This window comes from Mustela putorius, unplaced genomic scaffold (assembly GCF_011764305.1).
Source record: "Mustela putorius furo isolate JIRA1106 unplaced genomic scaffold, ASM1176430v1.1 tig00000135_pilon_pilon_pilon, whole genome shotgun sequence".
Taxonomy (NCBI): Eukaryota; Metazoa; Chordata; class Mammalia; order Carnivora; family Mustelidae; genus Mustela; species Mustela putorius.
Genome location: NW_025421292.1, coordinates 3,812,433 through 3,833,732, shown reverse-complemented (window position 1 = coordinate 3,833,732; position 21,300 = coordinate 3,812,433). Strand labels below are relative to the sequence as shown.

The following is a 21,300-nucleotide window of genomic DNA, read 5'->3' as shown; positions in this document are numbered from 1 at the left end:
TTATGAAAGTGTGATAAGCACTAGCACCAAAGAATGTCACCCAAAGCCTTGACGCCCTCCTGCTGGAAGAACTGTCCCCTCGGAAAAGGATGAGATGGTACTTGCTGGAGAACAAACAGCATTGTAGAGTGCACTGTCCTCAACCAGCTCAGAGGCCACTGGCACTGCAGAGAGAATGGGAAAGGGGGCCTGCATGGCCGTCTCCTAAGAGCAGAAAGAACGGATCAAATATCATGGTTAGTATGAGGGGATTGTTTCATTTGGAGGATTTGGTTGTCTCGGGGAGGCCTGAGCTTACAGTTCTTGGGTATCCCCTCCAGAGTCTTTACAAGAAATAATCCCTAGCTTTTTTTCTCCTAGGGAGGCAAGTACATGCAGGCAGTGATTCAATATGGGAAGATCGTGTCCTGGCTAGAGATGGAATATGGCTTATCAGAAAAGGAGTCTAAAGCTTCTGAGTCATTTCTGCTTGCTGCCTTCCTGAACCTGGCCATGTGCTACCTGAAGCTTCGAGAATACACCAAAGCTGTGGAATGCTGTGATAAGGTAACGAGTGATGTGCATGTAGATATTCCAGATCTTTTTCTCCATCTTCATACTTGGTCATCTTTTACTTTTTCTAAGCCAAGGGGTGGAGGGCTTTTCATTTTGCTTTCTTTTTTTTTTTTTTTTTTTTTTTTTTTTAAAGATTTTATTTATTTGACAGAGAGAGATCACAAGTAGACAGAGAGGCAGGCAGAGAGAGAGAGAGAGAGAGAGGGAAGCAGGCTCCCCGCTGAGCAGAGAGCCCGATGCGGGCCTCGATCCCAGGACCCTGAGATCATGACCTGAGCCAAAGGCAGCGGCTCAACCCACTGAGCCACCCAGGCGCCCTCATTTTGCTTTCTTATATACACTTGTTTACTTGGGATTATTTGTTTCTCATTATGAATTGGGAAACTCAGATTGCGATTGCATTCAGATTTTTCTTTTTAAGATTTATTTCTTTTAGAGGGAAAGAGTGTGCACACGCACGCAAGAGAGTGGGGGAGGGGAGAGGCAGAGGGAGAATCTCCAGCGGACTCCCCATTGAGCAAGGAGCCTGACACGGGCTCCATCCCACAACCCTGAGATCATGGCCTGAGCCAAAATCAACAATCAGATGCTTAACTGACTGAGCCACCCAGACACCACACAGTGAGGCTTTTCTGATGCATAGACTATAATATGTTATGAGTAGTTTTGTTAAAATTGGGGTGCCTGGGTGGCTCAGGGAGTTAAGCATCCAACTCTTGCTCTCGGCTCTGGTCATGATCTCAGGGTCCTAATTTCAAGCCCCACATTGGGCTCCACACTGGGCATGAAGCCTACTTTAGAAGAAGAAAAAAAAAAGTTAAAATTCTTACAATCTATGACTTTTCTTAAATCTGTGGTATTTGATATTGGATATAAGAACTCCTCAGGTTCAATGTAATAAGAACAGACTTAACTTAAGCATTTCAAGACTTAACATATGATAGACTTGGAGCTGCTTCCATAGAGGATGTACACAGGCCACTTCCATATACTTCTGGGATTGTTTCTACAGGCTCAATTTCCAGGTATGGAAATACAGAGCCAAAACCTGGGATTATTGAATATTATCCATGTGGTTTTTTCTCATTATTATTGGCAACAAAAAAAATTCTTGTTTTCGTTTTTATTTTTGGTTACTAATGAAATCATACATCTTTTCATTATTAGTCATTTGCATTTCTTCTGTGAATTGCATGTTCATATGCTTCAACTAGATTATTTGTCTGATTTATATTGATTGAGGCAGTCTGTACATTATTACTGTTAACCCTTTGCCTGCCAGTAGGAACCTTGTTCTCCTCGCTTGTAAGTATAGTGTTAATATTTTAATATCTGTCAGATCTTTTACTTTCTAACTAGATAGTTCTCCCCCACCCTAAGATGATAAAAATAATGCTGTTAAGTACTTGCAAAACCTACTCTAACTAGGTGTGCTTTTTAAAAAACTGATTAAAAAAATAACTATTATATTTTGATGGGGGAGATTGCATGTAAGTGTATTTGGCCTAGAATCTTTCGTGTTTTGATATGAGGTAAAAATTTAATTCTTATTTTCCATGTTTATAGCCAGTCTCAGCTCCATTTATTGCCAAGTTAATCCTTTCCCTACTGATTTACATTCCCACCTTTGTCCCTCTTAAATCTTTTAATATACTTACACAGGAATCTGTTTCTGAATGCTTCGTTCTGTTCCATGGAACTGTTTGCACATAGACTAGCAATCAAACTTTTAATTTCAGTGGTTTCATAATGGTTTTTCCCCTTGTGGTAGGTCAGTCCCCTCCTATTTTTTTTTCCCCAAAATTTTCTCTGCCATTTTGGGCATTTACTTCTTCCACTGAATTTTAAAATGAACTTCTACAGAGGCCCCTCCCAAGTCCCCTTGGGATCATTATAGAAATTGCATTAAATACAGAAGTCCATTTGGGTGTATAGTTAGTTGTATTTTGATCAACATTATTTAGTTACCTTGAGTCTTATCTCTTTAATACACTTTTTTTAGTCCCCTTGGCCAGAAAGCTTTGGTAAGTCATTTAAATACTGAACTTCTTTGAAATGTCCACAAATTATATTCATGCTTTCTAAAATGTAGACCATCTGTCCCTAGGCCCTTGGACTAGACAGTGCCAATGAGAAGGGCTTGTACAGGAGGGGGGAAGCCCAGCTGCTCATGAACGAGTTTGAGTCAGCCAAGGGTGACTTCGAAAAAGTGCTGGAAGTTAATCCCCAGAATAAGGCCGCACGACTACAGATCTCCATGTGCCAGAAAAAGGCTAAGGAGCACAATGAGCGGGACCGCAGGATATACGCCAACATGTTCAAGAAGTTTGCAGAGCAGGATGCGAAGGTATGTATAGACAGAACCCCCTTGCCTTCGGGTATGTCAAAAACTGACCTTGCCCCTTTGATTTTTGTGTCAAGAAGGTTAAGCATAGGGTACACAGGCAGGTAGACAACCCGAGAGGCACAAGAGTGGACAGAATGATTTCTGACCCGATCTGAGGCTGGTTTGGATCCAGAAGTAGAACAGGCTATTCTGCTCACCAGACATACACAGTTGTGAGGCACTGACATGTCCATGGAAGAGAGGAGAAAAGGAAGTTCCTTGGAGATGTACTAAAGTTTGCTTAAAAAGCAAACACATCAAGTATTTTTTCGGATAATGCTTCTTTGTTGAGACTTCCCATATTCCCAGGAAATTGGCCACCATGGGGAAGCCCCACCATCATACCCTTTACATTGTCAGCGCCCTCTCCAGCCAAGTTGTATTCTGGTCCTGAGCTCATCCTCCCCTCCCCTGCCCTCTAGTCACGGCACTCGCTCCTCCCTCCACCAAGCCAGGCACGTTCACCAAAGAAAAGTGAAAGCTACCCCCTCGTAACTGCTGGCAGCACTGCCCTGACTTAGCCACCCAGGCAGGCCTGGCGCAGTATGCGCCATGCTCTCCTGCTGTCTGAGGCCAGGCCAGCAGTCAGCAGGAGCCGGGAATTATTTGAATGTTTCAGTTCTTTTGATTTCTTATTTCTTCCTCAGGAAGAGGCCAGTAAAGCCATGGGCAAGAAGACCTTAGAAGGGGTCACCAATGAAAAGGAAACAGAAAGTCAAGTGATGGAAGAAAAAGCTGGAGGCCACGTATGACCCCACGCAAAGGAGGGAAGAGCCCTAATGAACTTGGCCCCCTCCTCCATGGGCTTTCACCCAACTCAGGACTAAGCAGTGTTTAATGTAAAGTTTGTTAGAGTCTGTGTGAGTCTGGAAGCAAATGGCAAAACCAGTAGCTTCCCAGAAAACAGCCACCCTGCTGCTGCCCAGTGCTCTCCTTGAGGGGGTGGCATGGGACCACTCCAGGTGGAACAAAATGGAAATGACTTGGTGTGGCGAGATTGAGCCAGCAGCTAAGTCCAGCTCATTTCAGTTTCTGTCAACTTTCAATATCTAATTCAGGGTCCCTTGAGATAATCCTAACAATTTGAGGCTATCTGTTCCATCTGATTGAACTTTAATAGCACTGCAGAAACCTAAAAATAAATGTTTCATGACTTTCTCCTTTCCTACCGTTGGGTGGGGGAGAGGAGGAGGAGGTTTTGTTTTTTAATTGACTGAAGTGCTAGCATTTTTATCCAATAGAACCCATGGGGAGAGGGGTCTGGAATTCCCTCAGGTCCTCGGCAGCACCAGACTCAAAAGCCAGAATCTCAGCAGTCACTTGCTTGCTGACTTAGCCGAACTCCCCCCTCACTAAGCCAGCCTGCTTGGGAGAGTGGGACTCTCTGCACCCAGCCTGGCCCTGGAGGAGGGAGTCTGTCCTTCCCAAAACATTCTTCAGCAATGATAATGAGCAGAGGGAGTTTCTAGATTAGCTTCCCCTGCAGTCGATTAAGTTCTGAGATGCCAGAATTGTGCTTTTTCCCCTCCTCTGTCCCTTGTAGGATGTAATGTTGAGTACAGTACTGCCAGCCAGCATTGCTGCTGCTCCGTTTCCTATTACCATTCTAACCCTTGCTATTAAGATTTGAAGATCTGTTCTTAAAATATCTCTGACCTGGGGTGGATTCATTTACATATCCATTTAGGATCCACGCAGCTTTTTAATTTTTTTTTTTGTCTTTAAAAATTACCAGCTCATAAACATGTATACTGGTTTATGAAACTTTACTTACACTCCTCTATCATGCAAAAAAAATTTTTTTTGACTTTTTACTACTAAGTAGCTTGATTTTTTAAAAACAGTATCTGTGGAGTTGAAAAAAGAAGGTGGTATTCTTGTACATTAAGGGTTCTCCTCACAGGTTTGGCACGCAGTAGCTTTCTTTCCCTGCCGATGGCTTCTTTGTTCTGGTGTGAGTTGTGAAAAAGAATTGAAAACCGCTTCCCATGCAGACACATCTCACCTAAAAGCTCCAGTCCCACAGCATGGAATCAGGGCAAGTCTTAAAATACATACACATAGTGGAGTCTTGGTCCTCACGGGTAAGCGAGACTGAGCGTGGCTTTCTCTCCCTGCGGCCTGAGAAGCACTTGTAGGCCCACATTTGCAACCGAAGGAAACAGTAGCTCCAACCTGGAACATCTCACTTGGTAAAATCCTAAAGAACACTGGCAATTACTAGTTTTTACTTTAATGGTGGTTTTAGCAAAACACTTCACCTGTTAGGTTAGGACCCACATCGAAATCTAAAAATAAAATCCTTTCCATTTATACCAGTTTTCTTCTCCATAGAACAAATGAAAATTGAATTGTTTCTCCTTTGACAACTAGAATCCTTTTAATTTTTCATTCTTGTCTTTTTTCATAAGATTTCTTTAAAAAGCCCCAGTCTCACCAAGTAAACATGACAAGCAGAAGTCAATTTTGCTTTGTTTGCTTGACTCCTTAGTATTTGTAGCTCTGTTGACTAAAGCAGGACTCCAGTGAGGCCAATACTGAGATTTGATCCTAAAAAGGCCAGTTAGCTTTTTGCAGGTAACAACCCAAAAATGATTCCAAATCTTAGATTATCCCAGCCAGTTGACTCCTGGGTGTGTATTATGGGTCACTTCGTGGCAGGGGAGAGCTGGGGTGTGCGGGTGGTTCTGAGCAAAGGTTGGTGAGGTGCCCATCACCACTCAAAAAAAAGAAACTTCGTATATTCTTGTTATCAAATTCAGTAATCTCAATTTGTCTGGAAACCAGCAGATGTCTTTGAACCATCTTTCAGACTGCATTTGGAGCGCTGAGGCAGCATATGATGAATTAAAAACTTGTTTAAAAAAAATCATTCAGATGCACTTTTTTGTGTTCCTCAAACAACCAAATGTGATTTCCCATTATTCTTGGGTTTTGTTTAAATAGTCCTCAGGCAAATTTGTTTTGGTTGGAAAACTAGTGTGGGCCAAGCTGAAGAAATGCGACCTCAGAAAATTGGCTGGAGACAGTGTGGTCCTCCTCGCTCTGAGGCCGACCTGGAACTCAGCATCGGGCTAAAGGAGTGATGCATCTTTGTTCAAATGAACCCAACCACCAGAAAAACAAGAGGAATTTGTTTTCTCGTCTGCTGGTAGATTATTCCACTACGTTAACTGATTGTGTAAGGCAGGTTCAGTTTGGGAAACGAAGAGGCTTCATCGTGCCCTATGTAAAACATGAACACGTGGCAGGGATATTCTGGGTGCAGCATGTGTTTCCTCTTCCTTAAGTGGCATATTTCATCAGATACTCATAGTTACATACCCTGAAGTCCTAAGGAGAGCCCACCTAGACTGCAAACGAAAGGCGACACAGCTGTGGGCTGGTAGCGAGCCTGCCTCTAGTGGTTCTTACCGCTGGCACCTGCGCAGGGCCCTGGTGGGCTCCGGCCGCTACCTTTGAGTCTCTCAGAATTCCTTCCTTCATCTCCAGGTTGAATTCGACTCCTACCCCTCTGCTGCTAAGTTACCTGGGAATGAAATAATTCCCTTTATTTGCATGTGTTTGCTAAGCAAATAGCGATCATAGTAGGGTTATTTAGGATAGCCAGAGAAAGTTTCCCAGCTGTAAGTTTGTGACCTGGGTGATTCAAGGCAGCCTGTGTCCATTCCAGACCAGGAGGAGTATCAGTGAAGACCTTTGTCCACACTTGCTCAGCCTTCTTAAGCACAGTGCACTGGGATGTATTCTCTCAGACTGCAACGCTGGGGGACCCGCCAACATTTGTGACAAAATACATTGAATTTGAGCTGTTTAGTCAAAATCCCAAAGCTCCAAATTCCCTGACCTAGCTGTATATTATTTCCATCAATTGGCCGCTTATGTGTTTGAATAGCAATGACTGGCAAAATTGTACATAAAGGGACATTCTTTCATGGCTTGAGAAAGTTTTCAGGGACCGTCATTCAGCGCTTTCTTACATATTTTTCTCCTACTTGGCTGACATTCGGAGTGGGGGGTAGGGACAAATACTAAGAAAGTAATTTTCAATAATTTCAATTCAATAATTCAATAATTTCATCACTGCTCTTTGCATAATTTATCTCAATCGATAACTGCACATCAGGTACACGTGTGACCTTAGCAATACATTGCAGAAAAGGGACACTGCAGAGAGTAACTCCCAGGAGGACCTTTGTTAGCATCCCTTTGGGGCTAACCACTACCTACAGATGGGACAACTGGAGCATAGTACCCTATACAGGGATTCCTCAAGGCTCTTGGAGAACCAAGTGGGGGAGGGCCCAGAATGATGAAGCGGCCACCCACAGTCATCCAGGTCAACTGATGGGCTCTCAGAATTCCAAAGTAAGTCTTTTTCTAGTCTGCGGGATGTCCTGACCACTGGAATGAGCTGTTGGTAGTTCTTTAAAATCCTCAAGCATTTGGTAAACCTGAAATGGCAGCAGAGCCATAGGCCTCATAATTAAACTTTGGAGTGAAAATAGGGGAAATGCACTAGTATGTAAAGGATAGGTATGTTTTGCTTTTTAAAGAAGCTCTGGCAAAGCTGGTGGAAGGGCATTCAAGAACTTTCCGTGCCATCTTTGCAGTTCTTTTATAAATCTAAGTATATGGATAAAATACTCTACCCAGCTCCAGAAACTCTGCAGTAATTTAAGGAAATAACTTAAGATGTATGCAAAGATTTAGTCCCAAGATAGTAATAGGAAGTAAATATACATAAAAGGGGATTGGTTAAGTATAATGAAGCATTACATCAGTGGTGTATTCTACAGTTAGTAAAATGATACTTTACAAATATTTTCAGTGATACAGTATAGGAGTGCTGACAATACTGACTTCATCTTTGGCCCTCCCTCATGTTCACCTTTGCTCAGAAACCTCTCTTGGGGCTGTGTGTTCTGGGTCTCGGAGGTTCATACATCCCTTAGAAATGCCCATCAAAGGTGATGGGTGTGGGGGGGGGGGCTTCTTTTGGCCTCCCGTGAATCTGTTGGAGATCGTTATCTGTTCCTTTCTGATGCACAGGTGGTGCCACAAGATCTGATCAAAAGTTAGCTGTAGTTAGGTCCATGTACACCCTTTGAGGTGCATGTGAACCCCCTGGTCTCGCTACAGTGACCTTCAGCTTGTCCCCCTACCCTAAAATCTGTGGGGTAAGGTCTGGATCTTGCAGAGAACAACTATACAGCCACCACGGAACATCCTTCCTCCAACCCACCACTGTAGTAAGTTACCCTGAATAAAACTCTGTGTAAACCATTTTAAAAAAAGGAAAATACTCTGGGTTGAGAGAAGGAATTTTGGTGTTTAGGTTCTTTTTCAGATCTTCTACTCTGGGTATTAGAACACAACCCACCACCTTGGAGTCTGACTGAAGCAAAGAAAATGCAAAGGTTTTCCTTTCGACTCTGCTCATTATGAGCAGACACTTAAATATTCCTACTTGGAGGACCTGCACCTTTATCTCCTTAAAGCTTTTGACCAAGGAGATAAGGTGGGAAGAACAATGAGCCAATGATTGGTTTGGGGGGATGTCATGTCCAATTCTAGCTGCTCTGCTAACTTATCTGATATCTGCTCACAGCCATCTTTTCCCACTGAAAATTCCTGATCTCTTCAGTCTAAAAATTTAAGCCTACATGTATACTCTCACCCTCTACAGACACCAAAGTCTGACATAGCCTGGACATACAGTTAATACTCATGTGACCACCACTGAGGGATCCAGGAACTCACTTATTCCTTGACTCCTCACTGTCTCAGTACCTAGTACACCATCACCAATCTAGTACACAGTAGATGCTCAATAAATTGGTTTCCTGTCCTTTCTCATACAGCAGTCCCACACCTCGATCTCACACCTTTATTCCTTTACTTGTCTTGATAATGTGGAAGCCAGAACCATGTGGTTTTCTAGCAATTCCTACAACCTGATTTTGGTGTTAAAATCCTTGAGATGGTGAACCAGCAGCAACTTGAGTAGAGGGGGTGGGGCATAACTGCAAAATGGATCTGTGTATTCAGGCTATGCTGATTTTAAATCTGCCTCCAGTCATACAGATAACTCATAGAGTTAACCCTGAATAGATCAGGGAGGAAGATTCTGGAAAGACCACAGAGGAGGACGCACCAGAAATCTCTCCGTACCTCCACAACAGTTGCACTGGCAGAATCTAATATAACTATTTTGCAACTCTGGGGTCTGTTGAAGACCAAAGGCAACTTCCCAAGGAAGGCATGGATGGTAAGTTGCAGTCAGTTTCACTCAATTTCAAGTCTTAGCACCATAGCAGTTTACCCATCTGCCACCCCAGCCCGGCAGGAAGCTCTGCAGGTTTTTCTGGAGCAGCTCCCACAGCAAAAAGCACTCTGCCCCTGAAAATTGGGGATCACATTCTCCTGATGGCTGCTTCTGTTCACTGAGGTACAAAGGTGGGTAGCGTCATTTAACCTACCCCTGTTGTTGCAAGCTCTTCCCACTCTGGTGAAAGTGACTTCCAGGGAGATTTAAAGGGTCAGCAACCTTTTTGCCCACCCCTCTTCATTTTTCACATTTTCCCCTTTTGAGCCATTAAAGACTAGAACATTCAGAAACAAGTGTGCATATTGGGGGTAATTAGCAAGTGACAGTACATGGCTAGGAAAGGGCTCAGGAAAGACCTTAAAAAAGACATTACATTTGCCGCTCAGTTTGTTCCTCAGCACAGAGACAGCCTACAACAATTAAAACCAGTAACAAGCAGCAAACACTGGGGAAGGGGGAGAAACTGATTTCTAGACTTAATACCACATCATTAGATTCAAATGCTAGTGTTAAAACCACAAGGCATACAAAGAAACAGGAAAGTGCAGCCCATTCAAAGGAAAAAAAACAAAAACAGAATCTGTCCTGAAAAAGGATGGAAGGTATATTACACAAAAACTTTAAAACAATCTTCAAGATGCTCAAAAAATTGAAGATATAGAGAAAGTCAAGAAAATTGTGTAAATAAAAATAGAAATATCAATAAAGAGGAAACAAATTTTTTGAGCAAAGCACAATAATAGACATGAAAAACTCACTAGATAGATTCAAAGGCAGAGCTGAGCCAGCAGAAGAGAATTCGCAAACTTTAAAGACAGGACTGTGGAAATGGTCCAGACTGAGGGGCAGAAAGAAAAAGAATTGAAAAAAGCAGATGGAGTATAATCGACCTGTGGGAGACCATCAGGCTGACCAACATTCATACCATGGGAGTCCTAGAAGGAAAGAGAGAGAAAGGTGGGGGGGGGGGAGAACTGTAAAAGAAATCCTGACTTCCTAAACTTAGAGGAAAACTTCCTAAATCTAGTGCAACACATGAACATAAAAATCCATAAAGTTCAACAACTTCCAAATTAGATGAACTCAAAAGGACCCACCACTAGACACATTATAATCATACTTCCAAAAGCAAAAAACAAAGAACAAATCTTGAAAACAGCAAGAGAAGCAAATTATCACATAGAAGGGAGACTCAAAAGATTATCTGCAGATTTCTCGTCAGAAAATTTGGAGGCTAGGAGATAGTTGGCCAATATATTCCAGTGGGCAAAGAAGAAAAAAGTCAATGAAGGGTCCTGTCTGGCAAAACTGTCTTTCAAAAACAGAGAAGTTGAGATATTCACAGATAAAAGCTAGGGGAGCTGGTGATCACTGAGACCAGTCCCAAAAGAGATGCTCAGAATACCAGCAAGGAGAAATGAAAGGACACTAGATAATATCCTGAAGCCATGAGAAATATAGGTCTCATTAAAGGTAAATATACTGGGTGCCTGGGTGGCTCTGTGGGTTAAGCCACTGCCTTCAGCTCAGGTCATGATCCCAGGGTCCCGAAATCAAGCCCCGCATCGGGCGCTCTGCTTAGTGGGAAGCCTGCTTCTCTTCCTCTCTCTCTCTCTGCCTACTTGTGATCTCTCTTTGTCAAATAAATAAATAAAATCTTTTAAAAAAATAAACAAAGGTAAATATACTTAAAAGCTATTATTATTTTAACAAGGGTTAGTGACAGCACTTTTTGTTTTCTACATGATTTAAGAGAATAATACGTTTAAAGAAGGAAAACAATTAGTAATGTAAAAGGTTGTATTACTGTAACTTTGGTATGTAACTCCAAATCTTGTTTTCCACATAATTTAGGAGACTAATACACTTAAATGAGTATTTTATGTATTTGGGCACACAATGTATAAAACTGTAATTTTAATTTAATTAATGTTGGGGACAGAGCTCTAATGGAGTAATTTTTATATGTTACTGAAGTTAAGCTGCTATACATTCAAGTTAGAATATAATAACTTTGTTAATATAATCACCACAGTAACCAAAAGGAAGATAGCTATAGAATATACAAAAGAGGAAGTCAGAAATTCAAACAATTCACCATAAAAAGAAAAAAAATGGAGGTGTCAGGGCGGCTTAGTTGGTTGGGTGTCTGACTCGTTGCAGCTCAGGTTATGAACTCAGGATCCCAGATCAAGCCCCCCATGGGGCTCCATGCTCAGCACAGGGTCTGCTTGAGATTCTTTCCTCCTCCCCCTTACTCATCCTCTGTTCTTTCTCTCTTTCTCTCTCTAAAATAAATAAATCTCTTCAATAAGAAAAAGCATAAAAGAAAACAGGGATGCAAGAAATAAAAGGAAAGCTATAAGGCATATAGAAAACAAATAGCACAATGATGAGTAAGTCCATCCTTATTAGGAATCACTTTAAATGGAAATGAATTAAATTCCAGCAAAAGATAGGGACTGGCAGAATGGATGAAAACACATGATGCAACTATATGCTGCCAACAAGGAACTAACTTGAAATTCAAAAACAAAAATAGGTTGAAAATGAAAGGATGGAAAACTATATTCCATGCAAATAAAAACCAAAAGACAACAAAAGGATTATACTAACACTAGACAAAAGGACTTCAAAAAGATTTTAAGAGACAGAAGGACATTATATAAAAGTTTCAATGCATTAAGATATAACAACTAAGGACACCTGAACAACTCAGTGGCTTAAGCATCCGACTCTTGATTTCGGCTCAGGTCATGATTTCAGGGTTGTGGGATCTAGCCCCACATCGGGTTCCATGCTCAACAGGGATCCTGCTTGAGGATTATCCCTCTCCTTTTGCCCCTCCCCCCACTCTCACTCTCTCTAAAATAAATAATTAAATCTTTTTTTTTAAAAGGTATAACAACTATAGAAGTTTTGTGCCTAATGAGAGACCATCAAAATATGTGAAGTAAAAACAATTGGAGAGAAATACTCTTCTATAATAACAGTTAAAGAGTTCAATACCCCACTCACAAGAATGGATAGAACAACCAGACAAAAAATAAGGAAATAAAGGACTTAACACAATAAACCATCTAGAGCTAACACATACATACAGAATCCACTGAACAAAAGGATATGAATTCCTCTCAAGTGTACATGGAACATTCTCCAGGATAGACTACATGTTTGGCCACAAATTAAGTCTCAATAGATTTTAAAAGATAAATGTCATAAAAAATACCTTTTCTGATCAAAATGGGGTAAATTTAGAAATCAATAACAAGGGGCCCCTGGGTAGCTCCGTCAGTTACATGTCTCCCTTCGGCTCAGGTCATGGTACTGGGGTCCTGGGATCCGGCCCCACATTGGTCTCCCTGTTCGCCGGGGGGCCTGCTTCTCCCTCTGCCTCTCCCCTTCCCACCTCCCCACCTGCCACTCATGCATCTACTCGCAAGTCCCCTTTCAAACAAATAAAAAATCTCTTTAAAAAGTCAATAAAAAGGAAAACTGGGGAATTCACAAAAATGGGGGGAAAAAAACACACTTTTACAACAAATGTGGTACTCAAAAAACAAAGATCCTGAATCCAAAACCCAACTTTAAGGAGCAAGAGCAAAGGAGCAAACTAAAGCCAAAGCTAGCAGAGGAGGAAAATAAAGATGATAGCAGGGTTAAATGAAATAGACAATAGAAAAAATACAAATCAATGAAACCAAAACTTGTTGTTTTTTTTTTATAAATGGGGTTGAGAGGTTTTTTTTAAGGTTTTATTTATTTATTTATTTGACAGACAGAGATCACAAGTAGGCAGAGACACAGGCAGAGAGGAGGCAGAGAGGAGGAAGCAGGCTCCCTGCTGAGCAGAGAGCCCAATGTGGGGCTTGATCCCAGGACCCTGAGATCAGGACCCGAGCCAAAGGCAGAGGATTAACCCACTGAGCCACCCAGGCGCCCCAAAACTTAACTTATTTTTAAATATAATAGAGTTGACAAACATTCAGGTAGCTAAGTCTTTAAAAAGGAGAGAAGATTCAAACTACAAATATCAGAAGGAAACATGAGGATATTACTACCAATTCTACAGAAATACAAGGGATCATAGGAAATTATTATGACAAATTTTAGGCCAACAAATTGGACAACCTAGAAGAAATGAGTATTTCTTAGAAGTATACAATCTGCTAAAACCGAATCAAGAAGAAATAGAAAACCTGAACCAATCAATTACTAGTAAGGAAATTGCTCAGTAATTAAAAATTTCCCAATTAAAGAAAAGACCAGGGCCACATGACTTCACTGATGAATTCTACCAAAAATTTAAGAAAAATTATCACCAATCCTTCAAAGTCTTAAAAAAGAAAAAAAGAGGAAAGAACAGTCCCAAATTCATTTTACAAAGCCAGCATTATTGTCTACTACAAGAAAAGAAAACTATAGGCAATATGCCTGATGAATGAACATAGACCTAAAAATATTCAAAACAATATTAGCAAATCAAATTAAGCAGCACATTAAAATATCATTCACTATAATCAAGTGGAATTTATTCTGGGAATTCAAGAGTGGTTCAACATACACAAATCAATATCATATACCACATTAATAAAATGATAAACAGAAAAAGCATTTGAAAAAATTCAGCATCCATTCATGATAAACTCTATAACTTAGGTATAGGAGTAAAGTACTTCAACATAATAAAAAGCCATATATGACAAACCCATAGCTAATCATACTCAATAGTGAAACATTGATTGCTTTTTCTTTACGATCAAGTACAAGACAGAATTCCCACTCTCACCACTCTTATCCAACACAGTATTGGAAGTTCCGGCTAAGGCAATCACTCAAGAAAAAGAAAAAAAGGGAGCGCCTGAGCAGCTCAGTCCATTAAGCATCTGCCTTCAGCTCAGGTCGAGATCCCGGGGTCCTGGGGTCAAGCCCCATGACAGGCTCCTTGTGCAGCATGGAGTTTGCTTGTCCTTCTCCCTCTGCCCCTCCCTCAGGCTCATATGCTCTCTCTCAAATAAATAAAATTTTTTTTAAAAAAAGGAAAATTGCCTCTGTTTGCAGATGGCATGATTTTATGTGTAAAAAACCACTGAGACTCCACCAAAAACTGTTAGATCTAATGAACAAATTCCGTAAAGTTGCAGGACACAAGATTAACATAAAAAAATCAATAGTTTTATACACTAACAACAAATTATCTTAATAAGAAAGGAATCCAGGTATCCACTGAAAGATTAATGGATAAAGAAGAGATATATATATATGTTTATATTTATATTTATATATATAATTATATTAATGTATAATACACATTATTATATATACTGGTATATTACTCAGCCAATGAAAAGAATAAGAATCTTGCCATTTGCAACATGGATGGAACTAGAGGTATTATGCTAACTGAAATAAGTCAGTCTGAGAAAGACAAATCCTATATGGTTTCACTCATAGGTGGGATTTAAGAAACAAAACAGATGAACATAGGGGAAGGGAAGGAAAAATAAAATAAGATGAAAACAGAGAAACAAACCATAAGAGACTCAACTACAGGGAACAAACAGGGTTGCTGGAGGGGAAGTTGGTGGGGGATGGGGTAATTGGGGGACAGGTATTAAGGAGGACACTTGATGGAATGAGCACTGGGTATTACATGCAACCGATGAATCACTAAATTCTACCTCTGAAACTAATAATACACTATATGTTAATTGAATTTAAATTAAAAATGAAGAAAAATGAAAGCAATCTCCTTTACAATAGCATCAAAACCACTAAATACTTAGGAATAAATTTAATCAAGGAGATAGAAGATCTCTACACTGAAAACTGTACGATGTTAAGAAAAGAAATTGAAGAAGATACAAATAAATGGAAAGGTATCCTGGGTTCATAGATTGGAAGGATTAGCATCATTAAAATGTCCACACTATCTAAGCCATCTAGAGTCAATGCAATCCCCATCAAGATTCCACAGGCATTTATTTACAGAAGTAAAAATAACAATCCTAAAATTTGTATGGAACCAAAAGAGACCCTAAATAGTCAAAGCAATCTTGAGAAAAAATAAGGCTACATGTATCACATCCCAGATTTCAAACTATACTACAATGTAGTTATAGTCACCCAAACTGTATGGTACTGACATAAAAACAAGACACATATATCAATGGAACAGAAGAGAGAAACCCACGTTTCTATGGATAATTAATCTATGACAAAGGAGGCATGCATATACAATGGGGAAAAGAGTTTTTCAGTAAATGGTGACAGGAAAACCTGATAGCTACATGCAAAAGAATGAAATTATACCACTTTCTTACATTATATACAATAATAAGCTTGAAATGGATTAATATAAAACCTGAAACCATAAAACTAAAAAAAAAAAAAAAAAACCAGAAAACATAGGCAGTAAACTTTTTTTTTTTTAAGATTTTATTTATTTACTTGAGAGAGAGATAGTGAGAGAGAGCATGAACGAGGAGAAGGTCAGAGAGAGAAGCAGACTCCCCATGGAGCTGGGAGTCCGATGCGGGACTCGATCCCGGGACTCCAGGATCATGACCTGAGCCGAAGGCAGTCGTCCAACCAACTGAGCCACCCAGGCGTCCCCAGGAAACTTTTTTTTAGATTAATTTATTTGAGAGAGAACAAGCAATGGAGGGGACAGAAGGAGAGGGAAAGAAGCAGACCCCTCTGAGCACGGCCCCAGAATGGGGGCTTGATCTCAAGTCACTCAGATCAATTGTGATTTGAGCTGAAACCAAGAGTTGGAGGTTTAACCAACAGAGCTACCCACGTGCCCCAGCAGTAAACTCTTTGACATCAGTCTTAGCAATATTCTTTTGGATCTGTCTTCTCCAGCAAAGACAGCAAAAGCAAAAATAAATAATTGGGCTTACATCAAACTAAAAAGCTTTTGCACAGGGGCGGAAACCATCAACAAAACAAAAGCAACCTACTGAATAGGAAGAGAATTTGCAAATGTCATATCTGATAAGGTGTTAATATCCAAAATATGTAAAGAACTCCTACAACTCAACAAAAAAATCAATTCAATATAAAAATGGGGGCACCTGAGTGGCTCAGTTGGTTAAGCATCTGCCTTTGGCTCAAGTTATGATCCCAGAGTCCTGGGATCATAACTCCTAGGTCAGGCTCCCTGCTGTTGTTCGTTCTCTCTCTATCGCTCTCTCTCAAATAAATAAAATATTTTTTTAAATTAAAAATGGACTAATAGCCATATTCCCAAAATGGCATACAAATTACCAAGAAGATATACACATGAAAAGATACTCAACATCACTGACGGTCCAGGGAAATGCAAATTAAAATCACAATGAGCTCTCAGCTCACACCTGTCAGAATGGCTAGTATCAAAACAATAAAAAAAATAACAGGTGCTGGCAAAAATGTGGAGAAAAGGGAATCTTCTTTCACTGTTGGTGGGTATATAAATTGGTGCAGCCACTAAAAAAACAGTATGGTGGGGGCACCTGGGTGGCTCAGTGGGTTAAAGCCTCTGCCTTCGGCTTAGATCATGATCGCAGGGTCCTGGGATCAAGCCCCCCATCAGGCTCTCTGCGCAGCCCCCTGCCCCTACCTACCTCTCTGCCTACTTGTGATCTCTGTCTGTCAAATAAAATATTTTAAAAAGCAATTTAAAAATTTAAAAAAATTTTAAAAAGGAAAACAGTATGGTGTTTCCTCAAAAAATTAAAAACAAAATTATCATATAATTCAGTATTTCTGCTTCTGGGTATTTACTCAAACAAAAACACCAATCCAAAGAGACATATGCACCCCTATGTGTACTGCAGGATTATCTACAATACCTAAGATATGGAAGCAGCCTAAGTGTCCACTGAGAGATGAATGAATAAAGAAGTGTGTGTGTATATATATCTCTATAGACACACACACAATGTATATATGTATAAAAACACACATGTGTGTATATGTATGTATATATATACCATGTATATATGTGTGTATATGTGTATACACAATGTATATATATATACTATGTGTGTGTGTGTGTGTGTGTGTATATACAATGGAATCTTACTCAACTATAAAAAATGAAATTTGCCATTTGTGACAACCTGGATGGACCCAAAAAGTATAATTCTAAATGAAATAAGTCAGACAAAGAAAGGCAAATACCATATGATTTCACTTATATGTAGAATTAAAAAAACCCAAAACTAACAAAAAGAAAAAACAGAAACAGACTCAAATTCAGAGAGCTGATGGTTGCTGGAGGGGTAGGGTGTGGGACGGATGGGCAAAATAGATAAAGAAATTAATTATGAAATAGTTATGATAAATTAATTATGAAATTAGCTATGAAATAAGTAAGTCCCAGGAATTAAAAGCATAGCAAATACAGTCAGTGATACTGTAATAACTTTGCATGGTGACAGATGGTATCCATACTTATTGCGCTGAGCATTTCATAATGTATATAAATGTCAAATAATTATGTTGTACACCTGAAACCAATATATTGTATGTCAACTACATTTCAATTAAAAAATAAAAGTAACTATAATTATTAAGGAACTAGAATGAAAATATTATGGTTTCTCAAGAAAACTAATATTATTAAAATGTCCATACTAAGTTATTTATAGATTGAATGCAATCTCTATCAAGATTCCAATAGCACTTTTTTAATAAATGTATAAATAACAATCCTAAAATGTATATGGAACCACAAAAGACCTTCAGTAGCCAAAAAATCCTCATGAAGAACAAAGCTGGAACATCACACTTCTGGATTTTGAATTATATTATAAAGTTATAGTAATCAAAACAGCGTGGTACTGGCATGAAATACACACATATGCCAATGGGACAGAATCAAGAGTCCAGAAATAAATCCATGCATTATATAGTCAACTAATATTTGACAAGGGAGCCAAGAACACTCAATGGAGAAAACACAGTCTCTTCAATAAAATTACATATTCCCAGGGAAAAGAGTGAACCTAGACCCCTATCTCACAGCACTCACAAAAATTAACTCGACAAGAATTAAGACTTTAATGTAAGATCAGAAACCATAAATCTCTTGTAAGAAAACATAAGAAAGAAGGTCCGGGCCACCTGGGTGGCTCAGTGGGTTAAGCCTCTGCCTTTGGCTCAGGTCATGATCTAAGGGTCCTGGGATGGAGCCCTGCATTGGGCTCTCTGCTCAGCAGGAAGCCTGCCTCCCCACCTCTCTCTGCCTGCTGCTCTGCCTACTTGTGATATCTCTGTCAAATAAATAAATAAACTCTTAAAAAAGTATATGTATAAGAAAAAGAAAGAAGGCCCTTGACATGGATGTTGGCAATGACTTTTTGGATAGGACACCTAAAGCACAAGCAACAAATGAAAAATCAACAAGTGGGACTACATCAAACTAAAAAGCTTCTGCACAGCAGAAGAAATTATCAACAAAATGAAACTGTAACCTGTGGAATGAGACAAAATACTTGCAAATTATTTATCTAGTAAAAGGTTAATATCCAAAACATTAAAGGAACTCACACAAGTCAATAGGAAAGCAACAAAAACCCACACACAAAAAAACACCAAAAACCCCCAAACAAAAAATAATCCAATTAAAAATGAACAAAGGACCTGAATAGGCAGTTTTTCAAGGAAGATATACAAATAGCTAACAAGTACCAAGAAAATGTACTCAATATTCCTAACTATCAAGGAAATCTAAGTCAAAAACATAATGAGGTATCACCTCCCTCCTGTTAGAATGGCTGTCATTAAAAAGATAAGAGATAACAAATACTGGCAAAGATTTGGAGAAGTGAGAACTCTCTTATAGTTTTGATGGAATTGTAAATTGGTGCAACCAGTATGGAAAAAAATACAGGAGGTTGCCCAAAAACATTTAAAATAGAACTAGTATATGATCCAGCACTATCACCTCTAGAAATAGAAATAATAACACTCTATCAAAGAGACATGTGTACGCCCATGTTCGTTGCAGCATTATTTACATTAGCCAAGACAAGGAAACAACTTAAGTATCCATCAAAAAAAATCATGGTATATATATATACACAGTGGAATATTATTCAGACATTAGAAAAAGGAACTCCTACCATTCTGACAACGTGGATGAACCTTGAGAGGATTATGCAAAGTGAAATAAGTCAGAGAAAGACAAACACTGTCTAATCTCTCTTAACGTGGAATCTTAAAAACAAACCAAAAAACCAAATACTAGAAAAAGAGATCAGATTCGTTGTTAGCAGAAGCTGAGACGGGGGAACTGGATGAAAATGGTCACAAGGTATGAATTTCCAATTGAAAGATCAATCAAGGGGCGCCTGCGTGGCTCAGTGAGTTAAGACCTCTGCCTTCAGCTGAGGTCATGATCCCAGGGTCCTGGGATGGAGCCCCACATCAGGCTCCCTGCTCTGCAGAGAGCCTGCTTCCTCCTCTCTCTCCCTGCCTGCCTCTCTGACTACTTGTGATCACTGTCTGTCAAATAAATAAATAAATAAACAAATTTTTTTAAAAAGAACTATCAATCAGTCCTCAGGACGGAATGTGCCACGCGATGACTGCAGGTACCACGGCTGTACGGTCTATTCAGAAGTTGTTAAAAGAGTATTTCCTCACAGTTCTCATCAAAAGGAAGAGAATTTTTTTTTTTTTTTCTGTATGAGATAATGGGTGTTAGCTAAACTTACTGTGGCAATCACTTCACAATGTGGGAAAGTCATTAGCTGTACATGGTGCTGTGTGTTAATTAGATCTCAATGCAGGGGGTTGGGGAGCAGAAAAATCAAGGAAAAAACCACACTATTCATAGAGTGGAAAGGCTCACAGAACAGGAGAACATATTTGCAAATCCTAACTCCGTAAGGGATTAATACCCAGACTATGTAGAGAACTCCCAAAACACGACAACAACGACAACAAAAAAACAACTGACTCAAACCGGCAAAGGATCTGAACAGACCTGTCCTCAGAGATAACACACAGATGGCCATGAGATGCACGAAAAGACGCTCACCGTCACTGATCACCAGGGAAACAGGAATCACAACAACCAGATACCACCTCACACCCATTAGGATGGCCGCAATTTAAGAAAACAACAAGGGAACACAAGGGTTGGCGGGGATGTTCCCACTGCTGGTGGGAATAGAAAACATCGTTGGTGGGAATGTAAAACAGGGCGGCCACTGTGGAAAACAGAATGATTATTCCTCAAAACAGCAAAACTGGAGCTACCCTATGATCTGGCGAACCCACTTCTGGGTATATCCTCAAAAGAACTGAGAGCAGGATCTTGAAGAGATGTTCATACACCCATGTTCAGAGCAGCATTATTCAAAAGAGCAAACACATGGAAGCAACCCAAGCACCCACTGGTAAATGGATGGAAAAGCAAAATGTGGTCTATACTTACAATGGGATATGATTCAACTTGAACAAAGGAAGGAAATCCTGACTTATGCTACTGCGCGGATAAAACTTGAGGACATTATGTGAAGGGAAATAAGTCAGTCACAGAAAGACAAACACTGTATGACTCTACTTACAGCAGACATCTAGAGTCATCAAAATCATAAAGACAAATTGTTAACGGTAGTTGCCAAGGGCTGGGACGAGGGGAGATGGGGAGTTGTTGGTTAATGGGTGTTAGAGTTTCCAATTTACAAGATAAAATGACTTACGGGGAGCTCCTGGGTGGCTCAGTGGGTGAAGCATCTGCCTTTGGCTCACATCCCAATCCTGGTCCTGGGATTGAGCCCGGTGTCATCAGGTTCCCTGCTCCACAGGGAGTCTGCTTTTCCCTCTGCTTGATGCTCCCCCTGCCTGTGCTGTCAAATAAATAAAAAATTTTTAAGATCTAAAAAAAAAAAAAAAAAAAAAAAAAAAGGCATGAGATAGATGGTGGTGCTGTACAACAACATGGATGTATTTAAAAGAAAGAAAAAAACAGCGTTTTCCTTAGAAATAGTTCTAGGACCACCCCCCTCACGCTGGCTCCCCTGTCAGC

General features: G+C 40.0%; 1 protein-coding gene and 1 long non-coding RNA gene across 8 annotated transcripts in view; one reads left to right on the top strand and one right to left on the bottom strand.

Moving 5' to 3' along the window:
- FKBP5 (FKBP prolyl isomerase 5) overlaps nucleotides 1–5,813 on the top strand; it is a 121,765-nt gene extending 115,952 nt beyond the window's left edge. For all 7 annotated transcript variants that reach the window (XM_004770694.3, XM_004770688.3, XM_004770690.3 and 4 more), the window contains 3 exons: nucleotides 361–546; nucleotides 2,663–2,902; nucleotides 3,589–5,813. In XM_004770694.3, coding sequence (XP_004770751.1) covers nucleotides 361–546; nucleotides 2,663–2,902; nucleotides 3,589–3,693 — 531 coding nt within the window. In that variant the 3' untranslated portion in view covers nucleotides 3,694–5,813. The remainder of the gene's footprint in view (nucleotides 1–360; nucleotides 547–2,662; nucleotides 2,903–3,588) is intronic.
- The window catches only part of LOC123390646, a 33,252-nt gene extending 12,218 nt beyond the window's left edge, over nucleotides 1–21,034 (bottom strand). The window contains exon 1 of the long non-coding RNA XR_006605191.1: nucleotides 20,975–21,034. This is a non-coding gene — a long non-coding RNA (uncharacterized LOC123390646). The remainder of the gene's footprint in view (nucleotides 1–20,974) is intronic.
- Nucleotides 21,035–21,300: the final 266 nt, after the last annotated feature.